Source organism: Thalia democratica, chromosome 3 (genome assembly GCF_965202585.1).
Source record: "Thalia democratica chromosome 3, ktThaDemo2.hap1.1, whole genome shotgun sequence".
Taxonomy (NCBI): Eukaryota; Metazoa; Chordata; class Thaliacea; order Salpida; family Salpidae; genus Thalia; species Thalia democratica.
Window position 1 is genome coordinate 38,359,083 of NC_139167.1, and position 26,714 is coordinate 38,385,796.

The 26,714-nt window shown below is 26.8% G+C and overlaps 1 protein-coding gene and 1 pseudogene across 1 annotated transcript; both read right to left on the minus strand.

Moving 5' to 3' along the window:
• Positions 1-558: 558 nt before the first annotated feature.
• LOC145832261 (uncharacterized) lies at positions 559-3,180 on the minus strand. Its single transcript, XM_082939580.1, has 6 exons — positions 2,967-3,180; positions 2,571-2,667; positions 1,814-1,991; positions 1,350-1,580; positions 934-1,206; positions 559-834 (listed from the first exon to the last, which is right to left on the minus strand). Exons 1-6 carry the CDS (start codon positions 3,178-3,180, stop codon positions 559-561), a joined length of 1,269 nt encoding a protein of 422 aa, XP_082795706.1.
• An 11,349-nt stretch (positions 3,181-14,529) lies between these two features.
• On the minus strand, positions 14,530-21,323 carry LOC145832262 (cytochrome P450 4F1-like; annotated as a pseudogene).
• Between the last annotated feature and the right edge of the window lie 5,391 nt (positions 21,324-26,714).

A 26,714-nucleotide genomic window follows, 5' to 3' on the forward strand; every position in this document is an offset into this window, starting at 1 on the left:
AAAAATACTTTAGGTTTACTGGCATTAGTTTCACTATTAATCAGTTTAGTACAAACTGTAAATTAGTTTTATAGAATAAAAAAAAAAAACAAACGACAAAAACTAAATAACGTTCTTTAAAGAAATTTTACTAGTCGCTTATCAATAAAAAAAAAATCATTTTTAATATCATTCAAATCAAAACTTACTTTTCCCTTTTTCTGTAATTTTATAGAAATTCTATTTTATAACTTAAACTTATTTTACACGAAACATTTAAAACAAAACACATTTAAAATACAAAAACTAAACATTTTAATTTGCTTAAGTATAACTTGAGCTAAAGTTTTTGTTTTAAAATCTAATAAACTTTTTTTAGTTTTAAATACTAACAATGTGTTTTCCTTTTCTCAAAAATGACAAAAAAAGGGATTATAAATAACAACATCTAGTTTAAAACCTAATATTAAAAAAAGATATTATTATTGTGTTTTCTAAGTTACCCTTTCTATTTTGTAGGGATAACTTCCCTTTACTTAATATACATACAAACCAAAAAAAAAAAATTGAGTTTAACGTTTAATTTCTAATGTCGAGTTTATTAAACTGAATCTGCATCTCGTGAATGTGCCTGATCAAATTTTTGACGGCGGGAAGGAAGCTCATCGACTCGTACCTCACCCCGTGCTTGTCGCAAACTCGCTTTATCATGGGCGAAACCTGCCGCAGCCTGTTGCGTGGCAACCTGGGGAAGCAGTGGTGCTCGTGATGCCAGTTGAGGCCCCCGTGAAACCAGTCCATCCACACAGGGCAGGACACGTTCATGTTGCACTCGATCATCATGCGGAAGTTTTTCTGCATCGGTTAAGTTGTAAAAATTAAAAAAAAAATATATTTTAATACAAATAAAACTTAGAATAATACAAAAATTGTGTAGCAATTAGAACTTCTTACGTTTGCGTTTCTCTCTTTATATTCGTAGAAGCTTTTCGTGTAGTGGTTGACGAGCAACTGAACGTGCAGCACGCCCTCCCCCAACGCTCCGATAAAGTACACTACGGCTCTCTGCTGCCACGAGTCGAAGTGGTACAAGTACAGCGCCACCCAGCAGTTGTGCAGCAACCAGGCGAGCCAGACGTCAAGCCGCTTCTCCTCTCGCAGCGAGTCGACGATGATGCCCACTCGGCCCAACACCACGCAGAAGGGAAAGAAAATCCACGTTTGAATCTGTGCACAAACACATGTTTTATCTACAATTTTAAGTGTTAATTAACTTTAACAAAACTGTTGTTTATCCTAAAAAGTAGTATACCAGCCCGTCCTTATTAAACTTAAAATTGAAATGTACTTAAGTTTGAAGAACTAAAAACCTTAGTCATCATTCTTGATAACTTGCTGCTCATTCTTATTGGAAACAACATCTGATTCTGGGCCCAGCACATTTCGTCGGCTTGCTTGTCTATTACGTCATGATCGTCCACTGTGTTAGTTAGCGCATGATGAACAATGTGCTCATCTTTCCACCATCGAGCGCTCATACCAAACACGAAAGTTCCGAAGATCAGTCCGATGTACTCATCGTAAGCAATTCGGCGTGTAATCTGTTTTAAGTAGCTGTTTAAATTTTTAGATCGTAGAAGTTTTCGCACTAAAAAACTTTTATTCAAATTAGTTGTAGTAATTTTGTTAGGAACATTTAATCATAGCTCAAAAATCTTCAAAGACGTATTTGAAAGAGTATTTTCGTTAGTATTTTGAATAAAAAAATAGCTGTATCGATAAAATATAGCATATCAAGACTCTGCAAAATAGTAGCTGTGGAAATATATTTCACCATTGAATGCATTGCATCGTGCATCATGAACCCGCTTTGTTGCCACAGGACTGCCAGAAAGAAGCCGGAAGCGAGCACAGTGAAGCTGTTGATGGCAGTCAGCCCGTGCACACTTGCCAGCAAGTTGAAAACGAATATGACGAGCAGAATGAAGCATTTTCCCATGTACCATGATCCGCTGTTGTAGAATATAGTATTAGATAAAAAGTCAGAGATTGAATTCTAATGTCCATAAAGTTTTATCAAAAACGTTTTGTAGACTTTTAAAATTAAAAGCAACAAAAAAAATACGTTTGCTTTTTTGACTAGAATGGGAAATTGATAAACTTTTTTTAAATAATTCAATAAAAAAGTATATAGTATATTGAAAAAATGGCTATAATAACTTTAAGTACGTAGTTCAGTACGTAGTGTAGGCGTAGTTTAGTAGGTTGATGCAAATCTGTAGTATTGTATAACCTATTTAGCTTATAAATATTTACAACATATGATTCGTGCAGCTTAAGACAGTTACTTAAGCTTTTAAATTCAATTTTAAAAGACAATTTTTAAACAGTTTAGCGCGAAAAAAAAATTGTGTCAACCTTCACGCAATTTAAAAAATTACAAATTAGTAATAAATTTTTTACTTGATCTGTTGAAATATTTCAGTGGCTAGCATAAAAAACTTCACTTAATATATTTCTAACAGTTTCGGTTCAAAAAAGTACAACCATATAGCAATACCAGCAAGGATAGTGTAATAGTTTAATCATACCTACTGTCATAATAGTGGTTGGTTTTGAGGTATTGTTCTAATTCTTGCATTTCTTTTTCGAACATGTCAGCTTCTGAGACTTTTTCAAACTTTTTTACTGTGTTTAACAAACTTTGCTTATTTTGTCGTAATTTACTATCTTAATTATTTAAGCAATACGCTGTAGTATTGAAAATAAAGGATAAAAAAGCTACTACTATAACTTATTTTAGTTTAATTTTTTTAATAAGTATGTATGTGTTTTTATAAAAACTAGCTAAATGATAAAAATTGGTTGTTTATGGACTACTTTGATACTGTTATTCTAAACAGTCTTTCAAAACAAAAACTTTAAGTTAAAGTAAAAACTTATTAAACACTTTTATCAAAATATTCCTTGAACTTATTACGACCGACCTGGTTTCCAGAATTTAAGGACGTCACGTTTGTGAAACGTCTCAATAACAGAAGTTGCGTCTTGACCGAGAAATCTTTCGATGACGTCACCTCCCGGATGACGACTCACAAAATTCGTTACGTCATACCAGCTTCCACGATAACCAATCAGTTTTTTACCAGTCAAATTGTTCGTTTCTGGTTTATTTTCACTGTTCTGTTTCCTTTGGATCATTTTCAAAAGGTTTTATTCGTTTATGCAACTTAAGATGTATTAATTGTAAAACAGTTGTTTTAAGAATCAGATAAATGTTAGAGCTGTACTATTTTGAATGAAGTTTTAATAGTTAAAAAACAACAACTAAAAAGTATACTTTTATTTAAACTTAACGACATTTAGAATAATTAAATCATTTGTGGTCGATGATAAGAAACTTAATTATTATATATTACTGAAACAAACACTACTTCCTGTAAAAAAAAATTTTGAACCACTTTAATTAACTGCAAGGTTAAAGAAAATAAAACAGAAATATTTTTTCAATAAGAAAACTTCTTTAGTTACCTCTTAATTTACGAAAAACACAATTTATCTGAATACAAAACAACTTGAAGTTAAAGCTAAAAGAAGCCAAAGTAAAACTACATGTTTGATCTCATACTTAACCGTGACTTTTGCCTAACCTGCGTAATGCTAAAACTTTCTAAACTATATTTGAATTTTGTTTGCTTGAAAATTTAAACTTCCTCCTTTTGAAATACAGTAATAACTATAGTTACTGTGCAATTTTACACAAGTTAGACAATGTTCTAGTACAAAAAAAAAACTTGAGGTTATAAAGTAATTGCTTGTATAAATAAAAAAAAATGACTCGCTAGTTTAATTAAGAATTTTATTTGCCTAATGAGTACTTAAAAAAATATTTTGTACGAAGATATATCTCATAAAATGAGTATATTAAATATTTTATACAAGTTAAAACAAACTTAAACTCAACAAAAAATATCATAATCTTTAGTCTCAGTCTAAAAACTCAGACTTAAAATATCTATAACAGGTAAGTCTTAAAAAAGTATAGCTAAAAAAGTTTTGAGATACTACAAAAATAAGACATTTACTGTATTTTTTTATGAAAACAAACTTTTGTTGTAACTTAAATATTTATTTAGACGCGATACTTCTTAAAGCTTTGAATCGATTAAAAAAAAACAAAGAAATTTTAGATAATAAGGAACTTTTTTGCTTAAAATTATAAATTGTTAATTAAACACTATATATTAACAACAATTAGGTAATGCTTGTCATAATTAACTACTTAGGTAACAGTTTTTAAATATTTTTCATTTAAATAAAGTTGCTACAAGTTTTAAAAACAGTTTGTTGGATTTAGAAAAAAATTATAAAAATATAACTGTACTTCCACATAATTTTAAATCATAAATAAAAAAAATAAATTAAGATTTATCTTCGGCTTTACAGATAAAAGTAATAAAGTTTTAGTTTTTAAGTTAAATAATATCACATTTTAAATTACCTTTAAAAAATTTTAAACATTATACAACAAATAACTGTTCAAAATATAAGTTTAATCGTTTGCTAACAAAAGATAATAGAGAAACAAGTTCACTGGAATATAAATAAAAACAAAATATACAACATCCTTCTTTTATTACACTAACACACGTACACCACCGACGGTTCTTCTTCCTGAGAACACTTTGGCGCTTTCTCACCTTTCCTTTTTTTATTTACCTTTTACATAAACACACACACTCACTTAATATATATTAATATAATTATATATCCTAAGTAAAATATAGTTTTATCTATTCATTTTTATATATTTATTTCACACATGTCACTTTCTATTCTCCTACATTTTACATACTCATTTTATTCTTTGACTATAATTCTTCATATTTTTATGTGTTAAGTTCGAAGTTTAATTGAAAACCTGTATTAAAATCACAGATAAACCGTGCTTTTTTACCTACTACGCCCAATAGAACGGCTAGAGGTCTTTTTACTGCAGGTTTATACTTAGCAGATAACCACCTTGTTGTTTTAAGTTTTACATTTTAACTTTCATATTAAACACAAACCCGTAATTTATAACATAGTTTAATTATTAAATATTTAAAACATCTGTATAAGATCTTTAATTTAGATACCCGACTGCTTCTTTCTAAAACAATAATTAATTATTTTACTAATATTATAACATATATGTAGTTTAAGTCATGGTGGTTTTCTATATGGCGCTGAAACTTAATTATTGCTCAGGGCTTTGAAAGCTTAATAACAAGTTTGATTTTTGTGCTTCGTTTTGTTTTAAACTTTTAATTTTTTTTAAAACTTTTATTTTAAGTTTAAATTAAATTTGCTTTCTAATCTTGTCTAACTTTATTTTTTTATTATTAAGATTTAATCATTATAAACATTCAATAAATAAAAATATACATTATACCAAGTTTCTGTGGCTTTTATTGCCTTTACTATTGTTTAATCTATTAATTTAATAATTGATACTTGTTGTTTTACTTTTTATTCACAATAGATTACATTTTACTTTTTTAAATTAAAGCGATCTACTACATTTTCCAAGCATATAGAAAATATTATCTAACTTTGTAGTATAAATTAACTACTAGTCTTTATGTTGATATATATTGTGAAGTAATTATTAGAAATATTTTTTAAATAGTTAGTACCAGTAAATATTTAGAATTAGTACTTCCTTCATCTTCATGTAAGTAGTTAATATTATGATTTGTTATCTTATTTTGTATTTTTACTTTAATTTATTTAATTTAGACTTAATAATTGCAATGCAAGTATTATATATTTTTATAACAGCTTGATTTAACATTAAGTATTTCATCTATTGTTAACCATTTACCTACTAAATCTATAGCAAACACTTTTATTTTTTACGGACACATGTATATACCTTCTTTAGCTTTTATTCTTTCCTTACAGCATATTTTTTTACAGAGCTCCGTTGAAGTGTGTTAATCCGTTAACAAACAGAAGCATGTGTTAGTGTAATAAAAGAAGTGTACTGTATAATTTGATATTATTATAAAACAAGTATAAATTTTGTTATTGAATTATAATTTATAAATAAATATACTTTAAACTTGATGAAACCTACGCTTTAATAGCTACATACTTTTATTAAAAATAAATATTTTAACAATTACCAAATTTTTACTATCAGAGGTACCGGAAAAGCAAAAATAATAAGCTCTTGTCAATTCTGTTAAGTATAAAGCAGTTTAAAAAAACCTCTAAATACAATTTTTTTTTCAATTGTTCTAATTCTTATATAATTGCAGCAACAAAACTTCAACTATATTTCAACACGCCTGATTTTTAAAATTAACGATGACGCGAAAATTTTTCTATCGTTACTCTAAGTAATAGTAAACAAAACATCTTTTCGCATCAATAAAACACTCAATAGTTTCCACTTAAAACGAAAAAAAAAACATAGCAACATATAATAACTTGATGGAGTGAGTTTGAGAAAGATTAGCTGTTTGTTCAATGACTGTCTACGAACAAACATTTACTTACAAGTATGTCTAATGGCCTTCAACTTTGTGATTTTTTTTATAACTTGTAGCTGTTATCTTTACATATAAAAGGTTCATAAAACTATTAAAATAACAAACTACTCAAGGCCACTTTGGTATCTGTATAAATAAAATTAAGATTTTTTTAAACATTTTAGTCTAAATCGAATGTTGGAAAACAAATTAATTTTCATGATGTTGACTTTGTTTAATTTTCGACTTGATATGAAAAAGTAAATTAAAATACATAAAAAAAACTATAAAGAGAAGCCTAACTAAGCATACACTGAAAATAATCTCTTTTTATTAGAAATATTTCGATCTAACTTAATATGATTAAAAAAAATAAATTAATGTTTTATTTATAAATAGAAATAGAAATTTATAAAAAATCTTTTAGCATGTCTGTAGCACAAAATTAACCTAGTATAAGACTCTTTAGCCTTTTAACTAAACTTTAAGTTATTAGGTTGTTGCTCTATATATAAGCAAAACAAAAACATACAGTCCGTGAAATAAATAAGTTTGTACTTTTTTAAAACAATATTTAAATCAAAAAGTATATTAATAAAAATCTTATTTTTATTTTTGTGAAACACTTTTTTGTAACTCGTATCAGTGTTTCATTAAGTGTGTGCGCAAATAAATTACTTTAGTGTGCAAAAATTTTTCGAATAATTAAATTTACAGCTATGTGATTGTATTTCCAGTTTAACTTATTTATGTATGAAATTATTTTGATTTTACTAAAAAATCAAGTCTAACAAACTTGTGCATATCAAAAGCTTTTGTTTAAAGGCTTATTTTAATCTAGAACTTAAAGCTTTAGAAAAAGAGTTATTTTAAACCAAAAAAAAAAGGAAGGAGCACCATTCTGCTATATGTTTGTACAAAATATTTTTTTGCTATAAACGTAAAACAGTTATTGACTGTAACAACTTTTAAATAGAAGACATTTCATAATTAATAAATTGTAAATGTTATCAAGGTACACCATTTAAACCCTTACATTAGTTCTTTATATTAAACAGTTTTGTAATGATATTTTTTTATACAAGTCAAAAGAGTTACTTTTTTTTATAATTTTATTTAAGATTAAGTCTTTAGATTTCATTAACTTATAAAGTTAAATAATTAAAAACATTTAGTAGTAATTATAATTTAACTAAGGGGTCGCCAAACTGCCACACTCAAACCAAAAGTCTCCAGTCCGCAATGTATTTTTCAAATAAATTTATACTTAAAAAAAAAAAAACTTTTCTTAGTAAAAGCTTACAATTGGGAGGCTATTAAATTGTTAATTAGTAGTTACTTATGCTTTATTATTGCAAATCTTATCACACGATCAGTTTTATTTTTTCAAAAATACATTTTATTAATATCTGCGGCTCGCGGAAAACTTTTTACCATATAATGAGGCTGCGAGCAACTTTTTATAGCAAAATTGACCCGTACTTATAAAAGGTTGCCGACCCTTGAGTCTTATCAGGGGTCGGCAGCCTTTTGTAACTTGCGGGCTAATTTTCCAAGAAATAATTTCTTGCGAATCGCACTGTTTAGAAAAAAGTATTCGAGGGACGCAGTTATTTTAAATTAATTGAAGACGAGTTTAAACTAAAAGTATGATAAAGTTAGCAATAATAAAAAACTATTAAAGTATTCATTAAATTAAGAACCTAATTGTAAGTTATTATTAAAAAACCTTTAGTTTTTATGGTACAGAAAAAATATGCTTTAAGCTAAAAAGCACCTTGCAGGCCACAGATTTAGGCTTTGAGGGCCGCAGTTTGCCGACCCATGAGTTATATAAACGAAACAACCACACATTTTTATTATTCAAAAAAAAAGTCTGACTAAGTACGTCATAACAACGTTTCAACTTGAGAACAATTTAACAAAAAAAAAGTCTCAAAGCAAACAGCAATATGGATTTCAACAAGCGCAACGACCAGAGGTACCTGTACGCCAAAGTGGACCGGCCGGTGGCGTTCGCCCACGAGCTGGACGTGGTACAGAGGAGGTTCTCCACCGAGAAGACGCCTTACGACAGGGCGATCGGCAGCCAGTGGACGCCCGGTCACCTGGTCAATAAGCCGCCGTCGGCCAGGGAAAACATCACGAAGAACAGGGCGCTGGCCGAGGCGGCGAAGTCGAGGGCAGTTCAGAGAGAAGTGTGAGTTGATTTTTTTAGTGAAACTGTGGAGAATAGGTCATTGTAGAAATTAGCTTGCTTATTGTTTCGTATGCTCTAGATAGAGTTCAAGTTTAGGTCTAAATTTTAAAAAATATAGGCTTTACTTTAACTGCGTTACATAATTTGTTGTTAATCATTATAAAGTATTGTTCAGAAGATAAGTTCAAATGGGTACTTAAAAAAAAAGGTATGAAACTTGATTTCATAAGCTTGGCACAGATAACAAATATTTACTATGATTTTCTTTTAAAATTCTTTTAACATTATATTAAATAACGTATGACATTACAGCCATCCCGGTGAAAAAATGAACTACAGCAACCAAATGAAGGGACAAAACAAAAAGACAATTTTACACGGTTCGCCGAACTACAACAACAAAAATCCGAAAACTGTCGTTGCTAAAAACCCTATTGGTAAGTTGAATTGTGTTATCTGCACTGGAAAAGTTAGATACGTTTTTTTGTCGGGATTCTATAAATATTTATTCTTATAATTTCATGAAAGTCTACGAAGCTGCATTTTTGATCAATTAAAATCAACCGTGGGTCTAGTTTATTTAGACTTTTCTTATTTTCGTTGTTTTATGCAACTGAACATGACAATGTTTATTATCCACAGGTTTACTATAAAACCAAACCACTTATAATTTTGTATCGGGTTAATCTAAATCTAAACAAAGTGTAATGCTTATAACTTGCTATTTTTTAAGTTTTACAAAATAACCTAAGTAGGTTGCATGAATAAGAGTATAAATAAGGTTGTGTAGAACTAGTATACTTGATTAAAATAAGTAAATATACTTTTTAATTTTTTTAAACTATTACAACTCTTTAACGAGTAAGATAAATCTACGAGAGACAGTAGCAACAAAAGTAACACAAACAAGCGTCTATTTGTTCTTTTCAGGGTTTTAAATCCAACTGTATCTTCAAATCTAACTTTTTTTTTACGTAAGGAAGCTGAACAACAGACAAGACCCATCTGATACTTTTCAACAAAATCAATTTGCAGGATACGCCGAAATGGTGGCCGGCGGCAAGAAGTCTCCTCACATCACGTCGGACGGCGCAGAAGCGGCCCTTCCGCCGCTCGCCCGACCCGAGTACTCGCTGTCCGACATCATGCTGGAGCGGAGGATGCACAAGGAGGAGGCGATGGGGGTGGCGAAGGGAGGGCTGACCGAGTACGACAACGCGTACCGGAAGCCGGAAGGGAAGCTGGAGAGGCCGCTGACCAACAAGTTGGTGATATTGGTGTTTGGGTGGCTTGAGTTTAGTGGGTTTTAAGGTGGTTTTCTGGACAGGAAAATAAGTAGCGTTTTCAAGATTTGTGGTGTTTTTATAAAAGTTTAAACTTTAGTAAATTGAAAGTTTTTTTTTTGTTTTTAAAGTGTTTTTTTGTTTGGTACTGTTTATCTGATCATTAGGTAAAAATTTTGACGTCGAGTACGGTGTTTATTTACTTTTCAACTTAATTTATTAATTGTAAATTTATTTGTTTATTTACGTCTTGTCCTGGACAAGACGTTAAAAGGTATCCGTTTTGTGCGACTCGATAACCGTAAGGTTTTTTGATGCACCAGGTCTTATAACCAAATACTTTGAGCGCTTTTTTTTCTCGTTCAATAAATATTTAAAATATTTCAAAACGTACTACTCAAAACTAAACTTAAATATAAATTTCTTAGTAAGGCACTGAATTAAAGTTTTCAAAAAAGGGACAGGTATTATGAAGAGTTCCATACGGATCCCAGATTCATAGCAGAGAGTATACCACCCTTCGACTGTCAACCTGAAAAGTCCCCTTTGTGGCTAGGACCCCGCAAGTATTGTGACGAGATACTGGGTCTTTACAACGAGGCGGAGACGACTGTGGATGGGGGTAAGAAAATGAGGCCTGTAAGGACCATTTCAGAAGAACAGTTAGTGTTGCAAAAACGTGGTTATTACAATAAGATATATTAAAATATAAAAAAGTAGTTGTATAGAATTAAAAAAGTTATAGTACTGCGAATGTTGTTCAACTAAAGTATGTTACTTAACATTTATGCAGTGTAAGCATGAAGTAAATTGCAAAGCTTTTGTAAGTTTTGTTTTGAATTCATGAACTTTTTAAACTAAACTTGCTAAAACAAAACATTACGGATATGAAAAAATAAATTAAACTTAGTTCTTTTAATAACAAAACTTCTCAGGTTGTGTAAATTTATAAGTTAATAACTAAGAGCAAAGCAATTCAAAAATGTTTTAGCTAAATGAAAAAGAATTTTTTAAATAAATTATAGCATACACAAAACTAGTTTTAATCTATCTACTTAAAAAAAATCTAACATTGTTATTTTATTAATAAAAAACTTTGTTGTATTCCTAAATAAATAAAAAAATTGTTCTGTCATATGGAGAACTATTTTCATAACCGAATTGCGCTCTTTTAGACTAGTTGCTTATAATACATATTATCAAAAATAAAAAAAGTACTGCAAAGATGAAAAGAAGAAAAAGAAGAGTACATTTATTTACTAAAGTATAGGCTATAAAGAATAAAGATTAATAATTGATCGTAGAATCAATATATTTTAATCACTTACATTGTAAAATGATGTTAGTCATTAATCATTAATTTTTTAATTCAAAATATAGTACTATGAAAAGTTGTATATTTTTCATTAAAATTGTATCAATTTAGTTTAGTTGTAAAAAGTATTTAACATATATCTTTTTATAGTACATACTACATTTTAAATTAACTAACTAATCATTTTTTGATTTACTTCATTTTACAATGTAAGTAATTATCACATATTGTATCTACTGTTAGTTATTAATATTTGATAACTATACCTTATATTTTCTAGAATACGCGTATTCTTCATTATCCTCTTTCTTCTTCTATTCTTTTTAGTATGTACTCAATTTTCACATCACTCCGTGGAACTGTGTTAATTGTTGAACACAGAGTATGTCAGTTATACAAAGCAAAACAACGCAAATTGTAGTTATTATTGTTCTTAAAAAGTTAACCTTTTGTTTTAGTTTAAGATATTTTTAACTTAAAAAAAACATTATAAAACCTACATATCTTTGAAAATCAAGTTTCAATTTAGTTTTTTACCAAGAAAACAAATCTCAACAGCTTGTTGTTGTTGGATCAAATGGAGAAAGACAAACAGGTTCACCGCTGGAAGGCGTGGCAGTACCACTCCATTCCCCAACTGCTGCACAAGTACCCCTCGCAACGGGTCCGTCTCCGTGGCAACCAGGACCTGCCGTGGAAGCCGGGCGATCTCCCGCACCTGCCCTACAAACACAAGAAGCAGTATCTGAGGGTGCTGAGGTACCGACACACCGACCAATTTCATAAAGATTCCAATATTGTTTGTTTTTAGTTTTTTTCCCAAAGTTTTTATTAAATGTATATAGATATAGTGTTTACCATATTTCAATGAGTTTTAATTTAAGTTAGTTAAAAATTCGCGCGTTTTGTAGCAATGACTAAAAATGTATGAAAACAGTTAATATGCTCGTAGGTTTTGTAAATAACTGTTTCAGTAATTTCTTTTGCTTAAAACATTTTTGTTTAGTTGTTTAAATGTATGCTATGAGATTTAACAAAATACAATACAAGTTGTACAGTAATGTAACTTATTGTCACGTTTCTTTGCAAACCATGGAAATATTTAAGTTTAGATATTATAATAAATAATATAAATAGATAATAAATAAAATTATAAGCAATAAAAACAGAGAATAAAAATGCTCGGATTGAGATTGAATGACTTTCGCGATGGAGGTCAAATACAAGAGTATTTGAGGTCATGAAACTAAAATCCACACATAACATAATGTCTCACATTGAGGAGTGTAATAAATATGACGTACATACGTAATAAACCATTCAAAAAACACATCGAAATACTTAATTTTTATTTAATAGTTTTTAAACTTAGAATATTGATTGACGTTTTAAATTTTAGTTAGAGGTGTTAAAAAAATTAATAACACAAAACAAGTTGAACAACAATTTAATTACTATAAGGTTTAAGATATGTAATAAACATTAAAGATACAAGTAACTAAAAAACGATTCAAACTTTATTTAATTCAAAGATTATAAAAGCTTCACAAAACTTTACTAATAGTTACTTTTCACTTAATATTAAAACTTTTGTTATACTTTAAACACTTTTTTAGAAAATAAGAGATTTTAATGTGATAAATTTAAGATACTCAACAATACTAGTATCTGTAAGACTTAAATATCTATTTTGTAAAACTCAGTAACGGTTGAAAAATATATTGCAATGGAAATAATTTTTCAAATATAAACCACCAAATATCAAAATGTTACTATATTTTGTCTTAAATACTTTAAGCAATTCATATAGTAGAACTATTACACTTCAAAATTTTATTAGTAACTTTTTGAAACTATTCCTAATTTATAAAGTTATAAAATGCATTTTAAGAGCTATAAAATTGAGATTACAACAGACTAAAATAAATAAGAATAATTAATTTTTACAAGATTTAGTTTGAATGTATATAAGAAAAACAGTCTAGTAAAAACTGATTTTTTTAAGAAATAAAAGTTTAGTTGACAATTTATTTTAACATAATATAATGAAGTAAACAAAATTTATAAACTAAATTACACAAGATATACTAAAGTTTTTAAAGTATAATAAGTAGTTTTAAGTTTGTTAAAAAATAGTGCTTTCTCTAGTTAAAGATACTCAAAAAACACTTTGGTCCTAGGACCTGGGTGTATGAAAAGAACTATCGGTCATCGAGTCGTATACCACATTTAAACTAAAATAATAATGTGATAAAAAAGAAAAACTTAACAATCAAAGTATAAATTCTAAAGAAAAATACTCACACTAAAAATTTGAAAGAAAAAAATAAGTTTTTACCAGCAACTAAACTAAAAGTGAAAACTAATTTATTTACATATTTACATGAGTAAAACAGCAATTATGGTTCATTGTAATTTTTTAAAGATAAAAAGAGTTGTACTTTCAGGTTTTTTATCAAAATAGTGCTTTATTTAAGTATTATTTAAGCTATCTAAAACACTTTTTTAGTCTTTTAAGGCCTTGACCTTTAAATGTAACTTATCAATTATTAGCTTTATAAGTCGTCATTGATTAAACATAGCTCGTAAAAATTTGAAAAAACTTAACAACGACGTTAATAAAAATGAATGTTATACAATTTACCATAACAGTTGTAACAGGAGTACGAAATAAACTACTTATGGTGCAAATTTAAAATGATTGCAAAATAGGTTTGATATTAAAGCAATGACATAACTACAATTCAATAGAAGAAAATTTTTGATTTTGTTTTATTTTCTTACGGTATAACTTAAAGTTAGCTGTTGTTTTTAATTATATTCAAAATGTCAATAGATCTAAAAACGTGTTATTTAAAAAACAATATTCTAGTTTATTCTTAAAAATTTATAAATTTTTGTTTATAAACGGATCAATCTATTTAACTTTGTAGTTTTTATTATATTAACTAAGGCTATTTGCAAAAATAAAACTACTTTATTGAAGTTGCCTAACAAAAAAAGTACTTGAAAATTTATAAAAAGTTCAAACACCATATCAAACTTATGATGAATAAAAATGTTGCTCATTTTCTAATTGTTTTTATTTTTGTTTTATACAAAGGTTTTCGACACATCTTTGTATCCTCATCATACGAAAAATGAAGTTAAGTGTACATTCTAAATTTAAAATTATATATTTAGCGTTTTAAAGTAAACAGAGATTTAGTACTACTATGTTGATCAATAAATAGTTTAAAATGCTGCTTTTCCATTTGATGCTGTTTGAAAGTGATTAATTTTTATTTCTTTTTTTTAAATCTATCAATCTAAAACTGTAAAGTAGCAATAATCGTTTTAAGATTGTAAAACTTCTAACAGTATCCGAGTTTTGACAGTGTATGAAAGTAAAAAGATGGTTTAATAATGCAATGTTTCTATCATTTACACTTTTGTCTTCAACTTTTTGAAATACTTGACGTGACATATCTAATAAGCAGGATATGATCTGATCGACAGAGCAAGTGTACACGCATATATCCAGCATTTGCTTTTGTTGCTAAAATAGTCAATTACTTTAACATTAATAGTTTAGATACTATATAAAATTCGTTAAAATAATTAAAAAAAAAAGTTAAAATGCACTTCGTTGAAACTTTATTTAGAGGTTAATAGAAAAATATTACATAATTTACTTTAGCATTTCGAATAAGCTAAAAGGTTAAATAAACGACATATTCGGATTTCTAAATTATTTATGTAATGATGAGAATTCATGAACAAACATGCATTACAAATAACAAACACATATTTAACTTAAAAATAAACAAAAAAAAGGTTATCCAAACATTATTACTGTCATGTTAAAGTTTATTTGAACACGTGAATGACACAATATTACCAACAAAAATGCTTATTTGAATTTAAACAAAAATTTACATAATTAGTGAAATATATTTTACTTATAAGTAACAAAGAAACTTAGTAGTAATTTTGAGTATATATCCTATTTTTTCATTGAGTAGCAGTAAATAACAGTTTTTTTTTGTTTAAGTTTTTTACTTTGTTATAAATTTTATAAACGAACTAATAGGTGTGCTTTAAAAATAGTATTTTGTAAATACTTTTCGACAAAAAAAATAAACTCTTTTACTTTATAATTACTATATTTTAGGTCATACCTAAATGAAAATAATTCAGAATCCGTAAAAAATTACTTGCTAAGACTAACGAACAAAAAAAACTACGTTTATCATAAAATAATTTCAAGTGTTACAGTAAAATAAAACAATCGTCTGAAAAATTAAGATTCTAAGCATATTTATACTTTTTTAATATACGACTAAAAAAGGCGAAACTGCTTTTAAATTGCTTATAAAATATCATGTTCTAGGTAAAAGTACATTTTACTTAATTAGAAAATGTTTTTGACGATTCTTTTAAACAGAAGTCATTAAATTTTATAATTGGATATTACTTAAAAACCACGCATAAAATGGTACAATAAAAGATAAAAGTAAGAATTTTGGATCAAAAAGTTTTTTTCTTAAAACTTAGCCATAAAATAAATAAGAATTAAAATTAACTCTTCTAATCACATTAAGTTTTTATAACTACTTAACAGTTTTAGAATAGATGACGATATAAATTTTTTAGAACATAGTACAAAAATTTTCTACAATTGAAAGAAACGTAAGTAAAACAAAAAATAGTGTAAAGTTGTTACAGTCATTGTGATTTGTTTTTATAGTTTTTCAAGTTTGATGAAAATTCCAGTGGAACTTTTCAATACTGTTTTTGGTGAAAATTTAGGTTCTGGCGAATTCTTGTCTATTGAAAGTTTAAACCTTTCTAAAGTTTGACCCATTACAACTTTTATTTCATTCATTGCGAAATTCTGTCCGACGCAGTTTCTGTTGATAGGAAACTGGTTGTTATATTTTATGTACAGTTATTTAATAGTATAAATATTCCAAAGTACAAGTTTTTCGTCAATAATAAAATCAAGTTGAGATATTTAGCTTTTATAATAATTTAGAAAGTTTAATTTTTATGATAGTAAGTTAAAAATACAAACTTGTGTTTAAAAATAAAAGTAATAATGAAAACAACATTTAGTACATTTAAAACTAATATAGAACACTACAATTAGGTAAAAGTATATTGTATTTAATAAAAAAATGTTTTGACGATTCTTTTAGATTTAGTTTAAAAGTGTTTGTTTACAAAACGGTAATATAATTTACATTTATATGAAACACTAACAATATGAAGTTATATCAAAATGTGTATAAACGTGTATAGTTGTAAATAAAATTTGTTCGATAAAGTTTATAACATAAATGAAATGCAGATATTTGAGAATTTTTTGATGAAAGACATAGTAATGATGATTTAATGTTAGTATGCACCTGTCTACAAAAGTAAACATGTAAGTTATTTTGATAGGAAATGAAAACATATTTTTAAGGTTTATATATATAATTTTATTTTATTTTAACGTTTTTTAATAAGAGTTTTTAGCATGTTATATACCAACAAGGGTAATTAAAAAATAAAAAGAGTAAGGTTAAAGTAAAATAGTGTTTATTAGATTAAATTTTGTTCCAACAGTTTTCCGTAGATCTTCTTTGGAGCGTAAATTTCATTCATTGTATATATATATATATTATAGTTTGATTTCAACTTTTTAAAGTGATATCCTATCAAGAACTGTCTACACTTTATGCTTTTACAATAATGATACTTGAATACTTTTATGCTACACAATTATTCTGTATCTTTGTAGTAGCGCGTAAAACTTTGTAATAATAAAATCAGTAATTTTCGCTTACACCACAGTAACAAAATTAGAGTTAAGTCAACCTATATTAAACGTTTATTAGTTGTGTTTTAAAAAAACAACTTTAATTTTTTATTTAATCATAAAATAAATAATAAATATAAAAAAAAAATCAGCTTATAATCAAACCTAGGTCCCGATGAAAATGGTATAAAAGCATGAGGAGGAATTTTTGAAATATTTTCAGCAGAAAACCTTTCTGGATCATACACCTGCAAAAAACGTATTTTTTCATACATAAGTATTTAAGATACAACTATCAAAGCAAAAGTTTTACAATCTAACATTAAGTACTCTACTTTTATGGGAATATTACATAAAACGTAAAAAAAATCGAGGTTTCATAAAAAGATAAGTTAAAAAGCTACAGTCATAAAATTACAACTGCAGATTTTAACATTAAAAACTAAAATTATTTGATAATTAAAATCAACGTTATAAATGCAGTTTAAAACGCCCTAAAACTTAATATTTTTAAAGCTAAAGCATTTTAGTTTTCTTCAGCAACTATATGTAACAAAAAAATTTGAAAATTTAATCGAGTAGTATTTTTAACACATAAACGTTTACTTCGGGGTCTTGCCATATAGCCGGGTTACGGTGCTGCACATAAATACTCGCGCATATTTCAGACCCACTTGGAAACGTGTTTTTGGTTTTGTTGAAAGGACAAGTGAACTCCAGGTCTCTGTCCAACTTTCTCCCAATGTTATACACGGTAGAGTGGAGTCGAAGACTCTCTTTGATGCACATTGTTAAATACTTGAGTTTACTGAGGTGATCTCTGTAAAATTTCACATAAAAGACATCTATTCAAAAATATATATTTAAGCGTTTGCTAATAAAGATTCTAGCGAAACAAGTTCACTGTTAGCTCTGATTAAGTGTGTTAACTTTTTAACACACAGAAACATATGTTAGTACAAAAAAAGTATTATTTAAATTTGTTACCATCATAAAAGATATCTTAAAATAAAATTTAAATTTTTTTAGGAATGGTTTACGTATAACTAGCTATTAAAAGTTAAGTTGTTCTTTACGCCACTTATGGTTACCATGTACATGTACTGCTCATAAAACTTATATTTAGTGTTTTTTCTTATAAAACTTATAGAGTTCGAATAACTTACGTTCTTATTTTTCCATCACTCTCCATTAAAACTTCATTAAGTTCCTCTCTGCATCTGTTTTGAATTTCAGGATGCTTTGCTAGGTTGTAGAACAACCATCCTAAACCTGTAAAAAAAACTCAGTATTAAATTGTAATTATTTTAATTAAGTTATTTTATACTTAACGAACAATACAAATACTGATAAAATATAAATTTAAATTCATTGTGAAAGTTGTTCAGCTATTGTAAAGTTATGTTTATTAGTACTTATTATAAGTATATGCTCTTACGAGTTGATTTGTTGGTATATACCTTTTTATGAACAGATAATTTAAAAGTACTCAATACACCAGATACTAAATACATTTAATTTTGCCATTTATAATATATAAAAATTTTTCATTTTTTTATATATTGACTACTTTTTAAAATGTTTTTGACATATTAACGCGAACTAGTTTCGTTAAAATCTTTTACTAAGAAAAATTTTTATAACTAATACTTTAGATTATGTATATTTTTCATTATTATGTTACCACATATATTTATTCAAGTTAAATTTTACGCTTAATAATACAAATTTAGTCGTTTCTTGAACTATTCAGAACTAAACAGCCTTTATTTAAAATAAAACTGGTTATCTTAAAAGTGTTTTTAACTACTACAAAGTTGTTGATGAGCATCTATAACATTAAAAAGTATTTTGTGAAAAACATCAAGAAAGTTACAGACTTGTTGCAGTTGTATCGTGCCCAGCAAACAAAAAAGTTTCAACTTCATCTCTTATTTCTTCATCAGTTAAACCATTACTTTCTTCCTATGAAAAAAAAACTTTTAACTTAACAGCAATAAGTTTTCATTTAAATTTCTTTAAGCATTTTATACTTAAACAATCATTTTTAATCTTCATTGAGTTAATTTCATTGATCTTTTCTTATTTAGTTCATGTCTGTCTATTATTAAATTTCTAGATTTTAGAACTTTAATTGAAGTTAAGGAAGAACTGTCAATGAAGTTAATGTAGGTACAAAGTACAATATTTTTAAGTACAAAGTTTTTAATAATTTTTAATACCTGAGTTTTAAGAAGCATGTCAAGGAAATCAACAAACTCATTTTCATTGAAATCTTCGTTACTTCTTTTCTTTTTTCTTTCTTCAATTATCTTTGTGACAAAAGCAATAAATAACTTTAAATATCCTTGAAGAATTAAGCTTACAAACAACATTGTTCCAAAATATATATTTGTTTTTGTAACTGTTTGCTTTGTATTCAAGTAATGTCATTTAAATAAAATGTTTTATTATTAAATATAAAGTAAACAGTTTCAATCACAGTATTCAGTTTGTTCCTAAAAGCAAAGTTCAGCATCTTTAAAAAAAAGTTTTATATTTATTTGTTTCACATTACAAATATAACTTAAACCGTTATTTTAATATAAACTCATCTTCAACTTAATTTATATAAATTTTTAAGATATTTAAAACATAAGCAGTTGTGTTAATGTATATCAAATTGGCTAAAATAAAAAAAAACTGTTAGTGTTTTATTTTTTAGACTAACTTTCGCTGTATATGTATGTAGATCTTTAATACCCTTATGGTACTTTTTACCAACACGTGAGAGGTTATACAAAACATCGAACTTGTAAATAGGGCTGTCCATTCTTTGTCTTATACAATCAAGTACACTATCTACTGCTTGCAAATACTCGTTGTCTTTTATACTGTTTACACATTAAGTTGTTTAGTACAAATAGTTTAAGCGATGTAAATTGAAACTTTTTTTGTTTATTCTTTCAAATAACATTCTTTCAAACAAATATGTGTATAAACAAAATTTTAAAAAACTTGTTAAAAGTAATGTAGAGTTGATACATTGAGTTTAATATAACTTTAAATTATAATATAGAATCCGCAAAAAGTAAAGTTAGACTTTTTCGAAAAATTGGTAAAAAAATTTTAAAACTTCAATTTCACATAAACTTTTTTTTGAACCTTTTTAATTGACAATCAGTTTGGCTTGAATAAGCGCATTTAAGTATAGAGTCTAAAGTCATCAGACTTAAATGTTCTGAAACGTCTATTGGTTCTGACGTCATTTCTTCAAATTTATCAAGCATCACTTCAGCGCAGTCCACAAACGTTTTGGTGTACCTACAAGCGAAAATATAATACAACACATAAGAAATAATGAAACAAGTACTTACGACTTTTGTTATTAACACACTACTGCAAAAACAAGTATAATAACATTTTAAAACAAATGGACCTCTAGTAATTCACTGTTTCTTAAGCTGTTATTTCAAAAAAAAAGTTTGATTTTCTTATTGTAAAACTACTTAGTGCATAAACTACATAGTAGAACAAAAATATTATTTAGAATAACATTTAAAATTGTTATCAAAAAAAAAAAACTGACTGTTTTAATACGTTGAAATGGAAAGCGGGCGTGACGAGTTTCCTGTGTTTTTTCCATTTCTCACCATCTAACAACACCAACCCATCTCCGATCCAGTCCCGAAAATAATCGTATATTATATTTGACTTGGGTCCTAAGTTGAATAACGATTAATAACAAAATATGACAACTGTTTTGCAAAATAAAATTAAAATCAGAAAACAAAAAAGTATTAACCTGGTAGTTTGAGCAGAATCTTGTTTATGTCCGGATGATAAACCTGTTGCATAGACAACAACGGACCGATCCAAAAATTAAACAGAGCCGGAAACTTTTTCACGTCCCGTATGATTCCTAGCGTGGCATTTTCTTGTATATTGTACTGAAGGAAAATTTTGAAATAAAATGGGTCTTGAATTAAAAAAAAAAATTTTTTTTTATAAACTATTTAAAAATATAAACTTCTTTTAAGTGTCCATACAGCCAGTGTCCTGTTTTCGTGTTGGAAATTTTAGACAATTTAATTTGGTTTTTGAAACATTTGTACGCTGGTAGAATTGCTTTATTTAAAGTCAAAACTGTTAGTAAAGCAATAACACTTGTATAGAAAGTCTTCAATGAGAATTCAAACTGAAAACTTAAGTTTTCAAGCATTCTGAAATTAAACTAAGTCAAACCTGTTTCAAAAGTACACATCTTAATTAAAACATACTTAGAATCTTTTGCTACATCAACTTATATAGAAGACTTTGAGTTTTTAATATTGCTTTAATTAACAAAAAATATATAAAAAAGATTTAAAAATATCATTTAAAAATGTTTTTATAGTTAAATTTTTTTTAATTTTATTTATAGTCTCGTTTAAAACAAAATTGTTAATTTTTAGAAATCGAGACAAGTTAACAACTAAATTAATCTTTTAGTCATAAAGATACTTAAGGGAAATTAAAAAGTTAACTTTGTATCTCAACTTATTTTTAATCAAAAGTTTTTTGATTTCGAATATTAGCTCGATAAGGAAAGTGTACTTAAAGATCAGTTTGATTTGAATATTTGCTGAGTCAGCAAACTTTTTAAAAGCTTTATTTTTTATTTTTTATTTATACCCTTATCTCAAACCTACCTTACCCAAACATATTAATATTTTATCAAAAAATAAAGTTTTAGTTATTAAAGTTGTAAATTACACGATTTTTTTTTGCTGACTTAGAAAATATGCAAATCAAACTGATCTATAAGCATACTGGCCGCCTTATTATACAAATGTGTTTTTTTAAATTTTTATGCCAAAAAAAATAACTAAAATTTTTATACGAAAACTCAAATTCATAGTTACTTTTTTTATCTATATAGCAATTTATTCGTTTTTCATTGGACAAAACATACTCAGTTTTTTTACTTCTGTTTCCTTAGTTATAGTAAAAAAAAATATATCAATATTTTTCTATACCACCTACAAGTTTGTAGTCTACTCTTAAAAAAAGTCATTTTGAACAAAAATGTTTCCAAAAAATAGATTTTAAGTCTTTAAATCTGAATTAGCATTTCTAGACATAACAAAATATTTTTTATATCTGTAGATGAAAATATAAAACTTTAAACATTAGCTAAGCCTTAACAACAAAGTACTGATCTAACTCGCGTCAACAATGTTATTCAAAAACAAGACTTACAACTTTTAGATATTTTTTTAATTTTTTTGTTTAATATTTACTACTTTAACGGGAACTATATGAGGATGTACAAAGCAAAATTCAATTGAGCAAATTAAAACAAAACCAAATTATACATACTAGTATGTACATTGTTGTCTCTTATTCAGCTTATCTGCAATCAATGTTTGCAAACTAAAGTTTAATAGTTCAAAGTAAATATTTACGAATAAAAATAAACAAGATCTGCGTTTTCCAAATTAAAATAATACGTATTTACATAAACTTTAACTGCTTTTAAGATGATTTTGAAATATAACCTTACGTATATTTACTAGTACAAGTTCAAAAGTTTAACTTACAATGACTTGTAAAGCTTTGTATTTTGCTTATAAAATATCATATAGGATTAGTAGCTGTTTCATGACTGAAACTTATTTGATTATAACTTGAAAAGCTACTTTAAAACGTTATGTAACTTTATTTCAAACATTAACACAACAGAACTACATTTTAATGTAACCTAAAATAATAAACTTACTTTAAAGTCTTACGAAACATTGTTATAGAAATTTTGTTAAACAAAGATTTTATTAAAAATCATTGTTCTAAAACTCTAAACTTTCCAATGAATTTAAAACTTTTAAACATTCTAATTTAAAGCTTTATTTTATAAAACAAACAACTTGGTTTTTAGAGTTGTCTTACAAACAGTTTAGTTAAAATTGTTTCTGTCATATGATTTTTTTAAACAACATTATACAAAAAGTTTATACAGTCAAGTTTTCGATATTTGTTTATTTTTAATTTATTGAACTAGATAACGAAATCGAATAAAAATATGGTCAGAAGACCTGACGTGTGCAAAGACCTATCCATCAAGCAATAATAAGGACAATGGTACGTAGACTTGATTTTTATGTAACATACAATCGAAAAATAAAAAGTAGAGACAAATTGTAAAAAAAAAAGACCTACAGGTTTTTAATAATTTGTTAAAACCAATATGTTTTTTCAGTATAAAGTAAACAAAACTAACTTTGGTGACAAATCTAAAAATTGTTGTAAAAATAATGAAAGAAAAATTTAATGGACAAAAAATTTACATAAACTTAATTAAGTTTTGTTAAAAACAATTAGTGTAAATTTTTAATACGATAAAATATTTTTTATAGGGGTGTCCCACCAATAATAACATTGAAATGAAAGTTAATTACTCAAGAAAGTAGTAATTAGTGCAGTTAAAGTAAAGTTGGTAGATTAAAAATTTTTCTGTAAATGTAATGAAACTTATATGAGTTACGTGTTTAACATTTTTTCTGAGGAGTTGAATTTGGTTCGTGAGTTATAATATTCAGACCTCGCGCTTTAAAGCTGTAAGTAGTTAAATTTTAAATATACATTTACTTGTTATCTTATCAGAAGTGACTTAAATGATAGTTTTTGTTTTTATTCTTTATTTTAAACTACATTCCATCTTGCTTTTTTATCGTTTAATTTATATAAGTTGAGTTAATGTCACAAGTAACATTAATAAGCCTTTGTGACAAAACCTTTGTATTGTGACTTCAGTTATAAGTTGCAAAGTTATGATATCAAGAAACAAAAAAAAACTAAACTAAAAAGACGGTTAACGTTCGTAATAATTGTAAATAGTTGATCAAATACCTAAATTATCGTTACTAAACTATTTTAAGCTTCTAAATTCGCTTCAAATAGCCAATAAAAAAAATTTCTTTGGTTATTTTAACATATAATTTAGTTTTGTTACACAAGTAGTTATAAAAGTTTTTTTTTTTTTTAATTTAAAGTTTAACTCGAACTCGTTGTCAGGTATTAGTTGTTGAATTACTGCATACGATAAGTTCCGGCCGTTTTAACTAAGATCCGGATACAGCCGGATAATGTTTTTTACAAAAAGACCTTGGTTAAATTTATTGAACTGATCAATATTTTTTTGTAGAAAAAATACGTCAATAGTTAAAAAAACAACAAAACGAAATTTGTTGGTTCCTTAAAAAGACACACGTAGGCTAGTCTTCAAATATTAACGAATCAACAGTACTAGACTTCTTCACAAATTCTAAATGATATATACTTAAGTTTGAAAATAATAACTTTTATAGTTGTTTTCACACTGTTATATAAAAGTAACAAGATTGTTTAATAAAATACATTATTGTAAATGTTTTATTTTTCTACTTATTAGCAAATGTATTCCTTATAAAAGCTTGATATAGTAGATTATTAAACGAAAAAAAAAAGACGCTCAAAATAGTTGGGTCCTAAGACTTGGTGCACGAAGAACCTTTTGGTTATCGAGGCGAACACCATGGATAGCTTTTAATGTCTTGTCCAGGACAGGATATCAATAAGAGTATGTTGATTAAGTAATAGTAATTTTGCTTCGTTTTATGAAATAATACTATTGTTTTTTTTTTCCTAAAAAATTTTGCCGTTCTATAATTTCTTTAATATTTTGAAATACGGTCAGGCTTTTTATTTAGTAGGTGTGCAAAACTTAGCAGCTTTTTGTACATAATAGGCCGGATTCGTTCGATATAAAATTTTAAGGGCTGCTGAACTTTTATAAGTCTGTACCAAAAAAGATTTTAGTTTGTATTTACACTAAATCATAACAATATAACTTTTAAGCTATTTTTTTGCTTACTCTAAATTAATTTTGTATGATAATTATAAAATTTTCTACTTTTTTCCTGAAGTACTTTGTTTAGCACAATTTTTTTTTATTAACAACTATATCGCGTGCCGAATCTTACCGCAGGCTGAATGTTGTATACTTCCTACTATATGACAAATAAATTAAATGTAAAATCAACAAATAAGATTTTTAATTTCATTTCACTTAACTATTAGTTGAAGAACAAAAATGACCACGTAAGACCCAACCGAGAATTTTTTTTTTAGCTTGAAAACAACTTGCAGAGCAATTGAAATTTAATTTTACTATAACAAATACTTTCAAGTGTGCTGCAAATTTTATTATCCAAACACAGTATTACTTGTTATATGATTTTTTAAATATAATTTTGTGTTTAAATTGAAAAAAGTTAAAGTATCTAAAATTACACAGACCCCAAGATTTTTTCTTTGAAATTTCCTTTTATCAGTAAATATATTTTGATTAAGTTTTAATACTAACAAAATTATCTTGATCAGGTTGTTTTATTCATTTAGGCATTCTCTAGATCAGTGCCTCTGAACCTTTTTCTAGTGGCGGAACTTTTTCAAAGTTCAACTTTTCCGCGGAACCCTTAACTTTAATTTTACATAAAAAACTAATTAAATAGATGTTCTTTTTTAAGTTTCGAAAGGCTTCGCGGAACCCTAGGGTTCTGCGGAACCCCATTTCAGAAGCACTGCTCTAGATCACTTATACCAATTACTATCATAATGTTTAAATTGATACCAAGCTTCATAACAAAAAACAGTAACTACTTTGTATTACGTTTCAAAAATTACAATTTGACATTATATCGTCTATGAAACAAAATAACTTTATGTCATTAAGAGAACAGAATAAATAATAAGTAGTTGAAAAAAATACGTGTATTACTGGGTACTTTTGAATATTTATAGTAAAATTCAATACTTATACTAGACTTTTGCAATGTAATTCTATGTTGTATAATTAACTTAGCTGTTAGATCAATTTCAATTAAGTTAGAGGTTATAAAAAACAATTTAAGAAAGGTTGTGACAAATAAAAATCAACAATCAGCATATTTAAACATGTTAAACCTACCCTACACATTCGTACTTTTTTCATTTCAATTAAACAATTTTTAGAAAACTTCAAAGAAAACTACATAAGGCTTTTAGAAATACAATATAAACAAGTACATAAATCATAAATTGTTTCTAACCATAAATATATTTGCATTAAACTTATTGTCTCTAGTTTATAAAAATATTCTTTACCTAAAAGGGTAGTCTTAAGAATAATGTAAATGAAATAGTAAAGAAAAAGTTTGATGTAAAAATAGTCTAAAATATAGTTTATAATGGGTTTAAGCTCAACCAATAATCTAAATTAAACACTTAAGCTTACAAAAATCACTTTTGAATTATTTAAATACGTTTAGTGTTTATGAAAGTCGACGATTAACTGTTAACAACTACTTTCAATTAAAAAAATATATTATTTGTATAAGAAAAATGATATCTAAAACTCAGATTGATTTGTAAAAAGTAAGAGTATGTTGTTTTACAACGTTTAGTAATAGTCGTTTTTAAATTATGGTACATAAATTTATCTTAATTTACGAGATTGTTTTAGTTCTAGTTTTATCATAACACTTTATCTGTTTTACCTATATAAATTGAAAAATAAATATAATGTAAACATTCCGTTTTGTTTTGATATATTCGTTGGTTCTTAACAAAAACTGCAAACAAAAAGTAAACCTTACTA

What these genes read in the sequence shown, in the direction of transcription:
- LOC145832261 (XM_082939580.1), bottom strand. Translation starts at nt 3,180, where the DNA reads ATGATCCAAAGGAAACAGAACAGTGAAAATAAACCAGAAACGAACAAT. An exon ending in TATCAAGAATGATGACTAAG is followed by an intron (nt 1,207 to 1,349) that starts GTTTTTAGTTCT and finishes GTTTGTGCACAG; the next exon opens with ATTCAAACGTGGATTTTCTT. An exon ending in ATAAAGAGAGAAACGCAAAC is followed by an intron (nt 835 to 933) that starts GTAAGAAGTTCT and finishes TAACCGATGCAG; the next exon opens with AAAAACTTCCGCATGATGAT.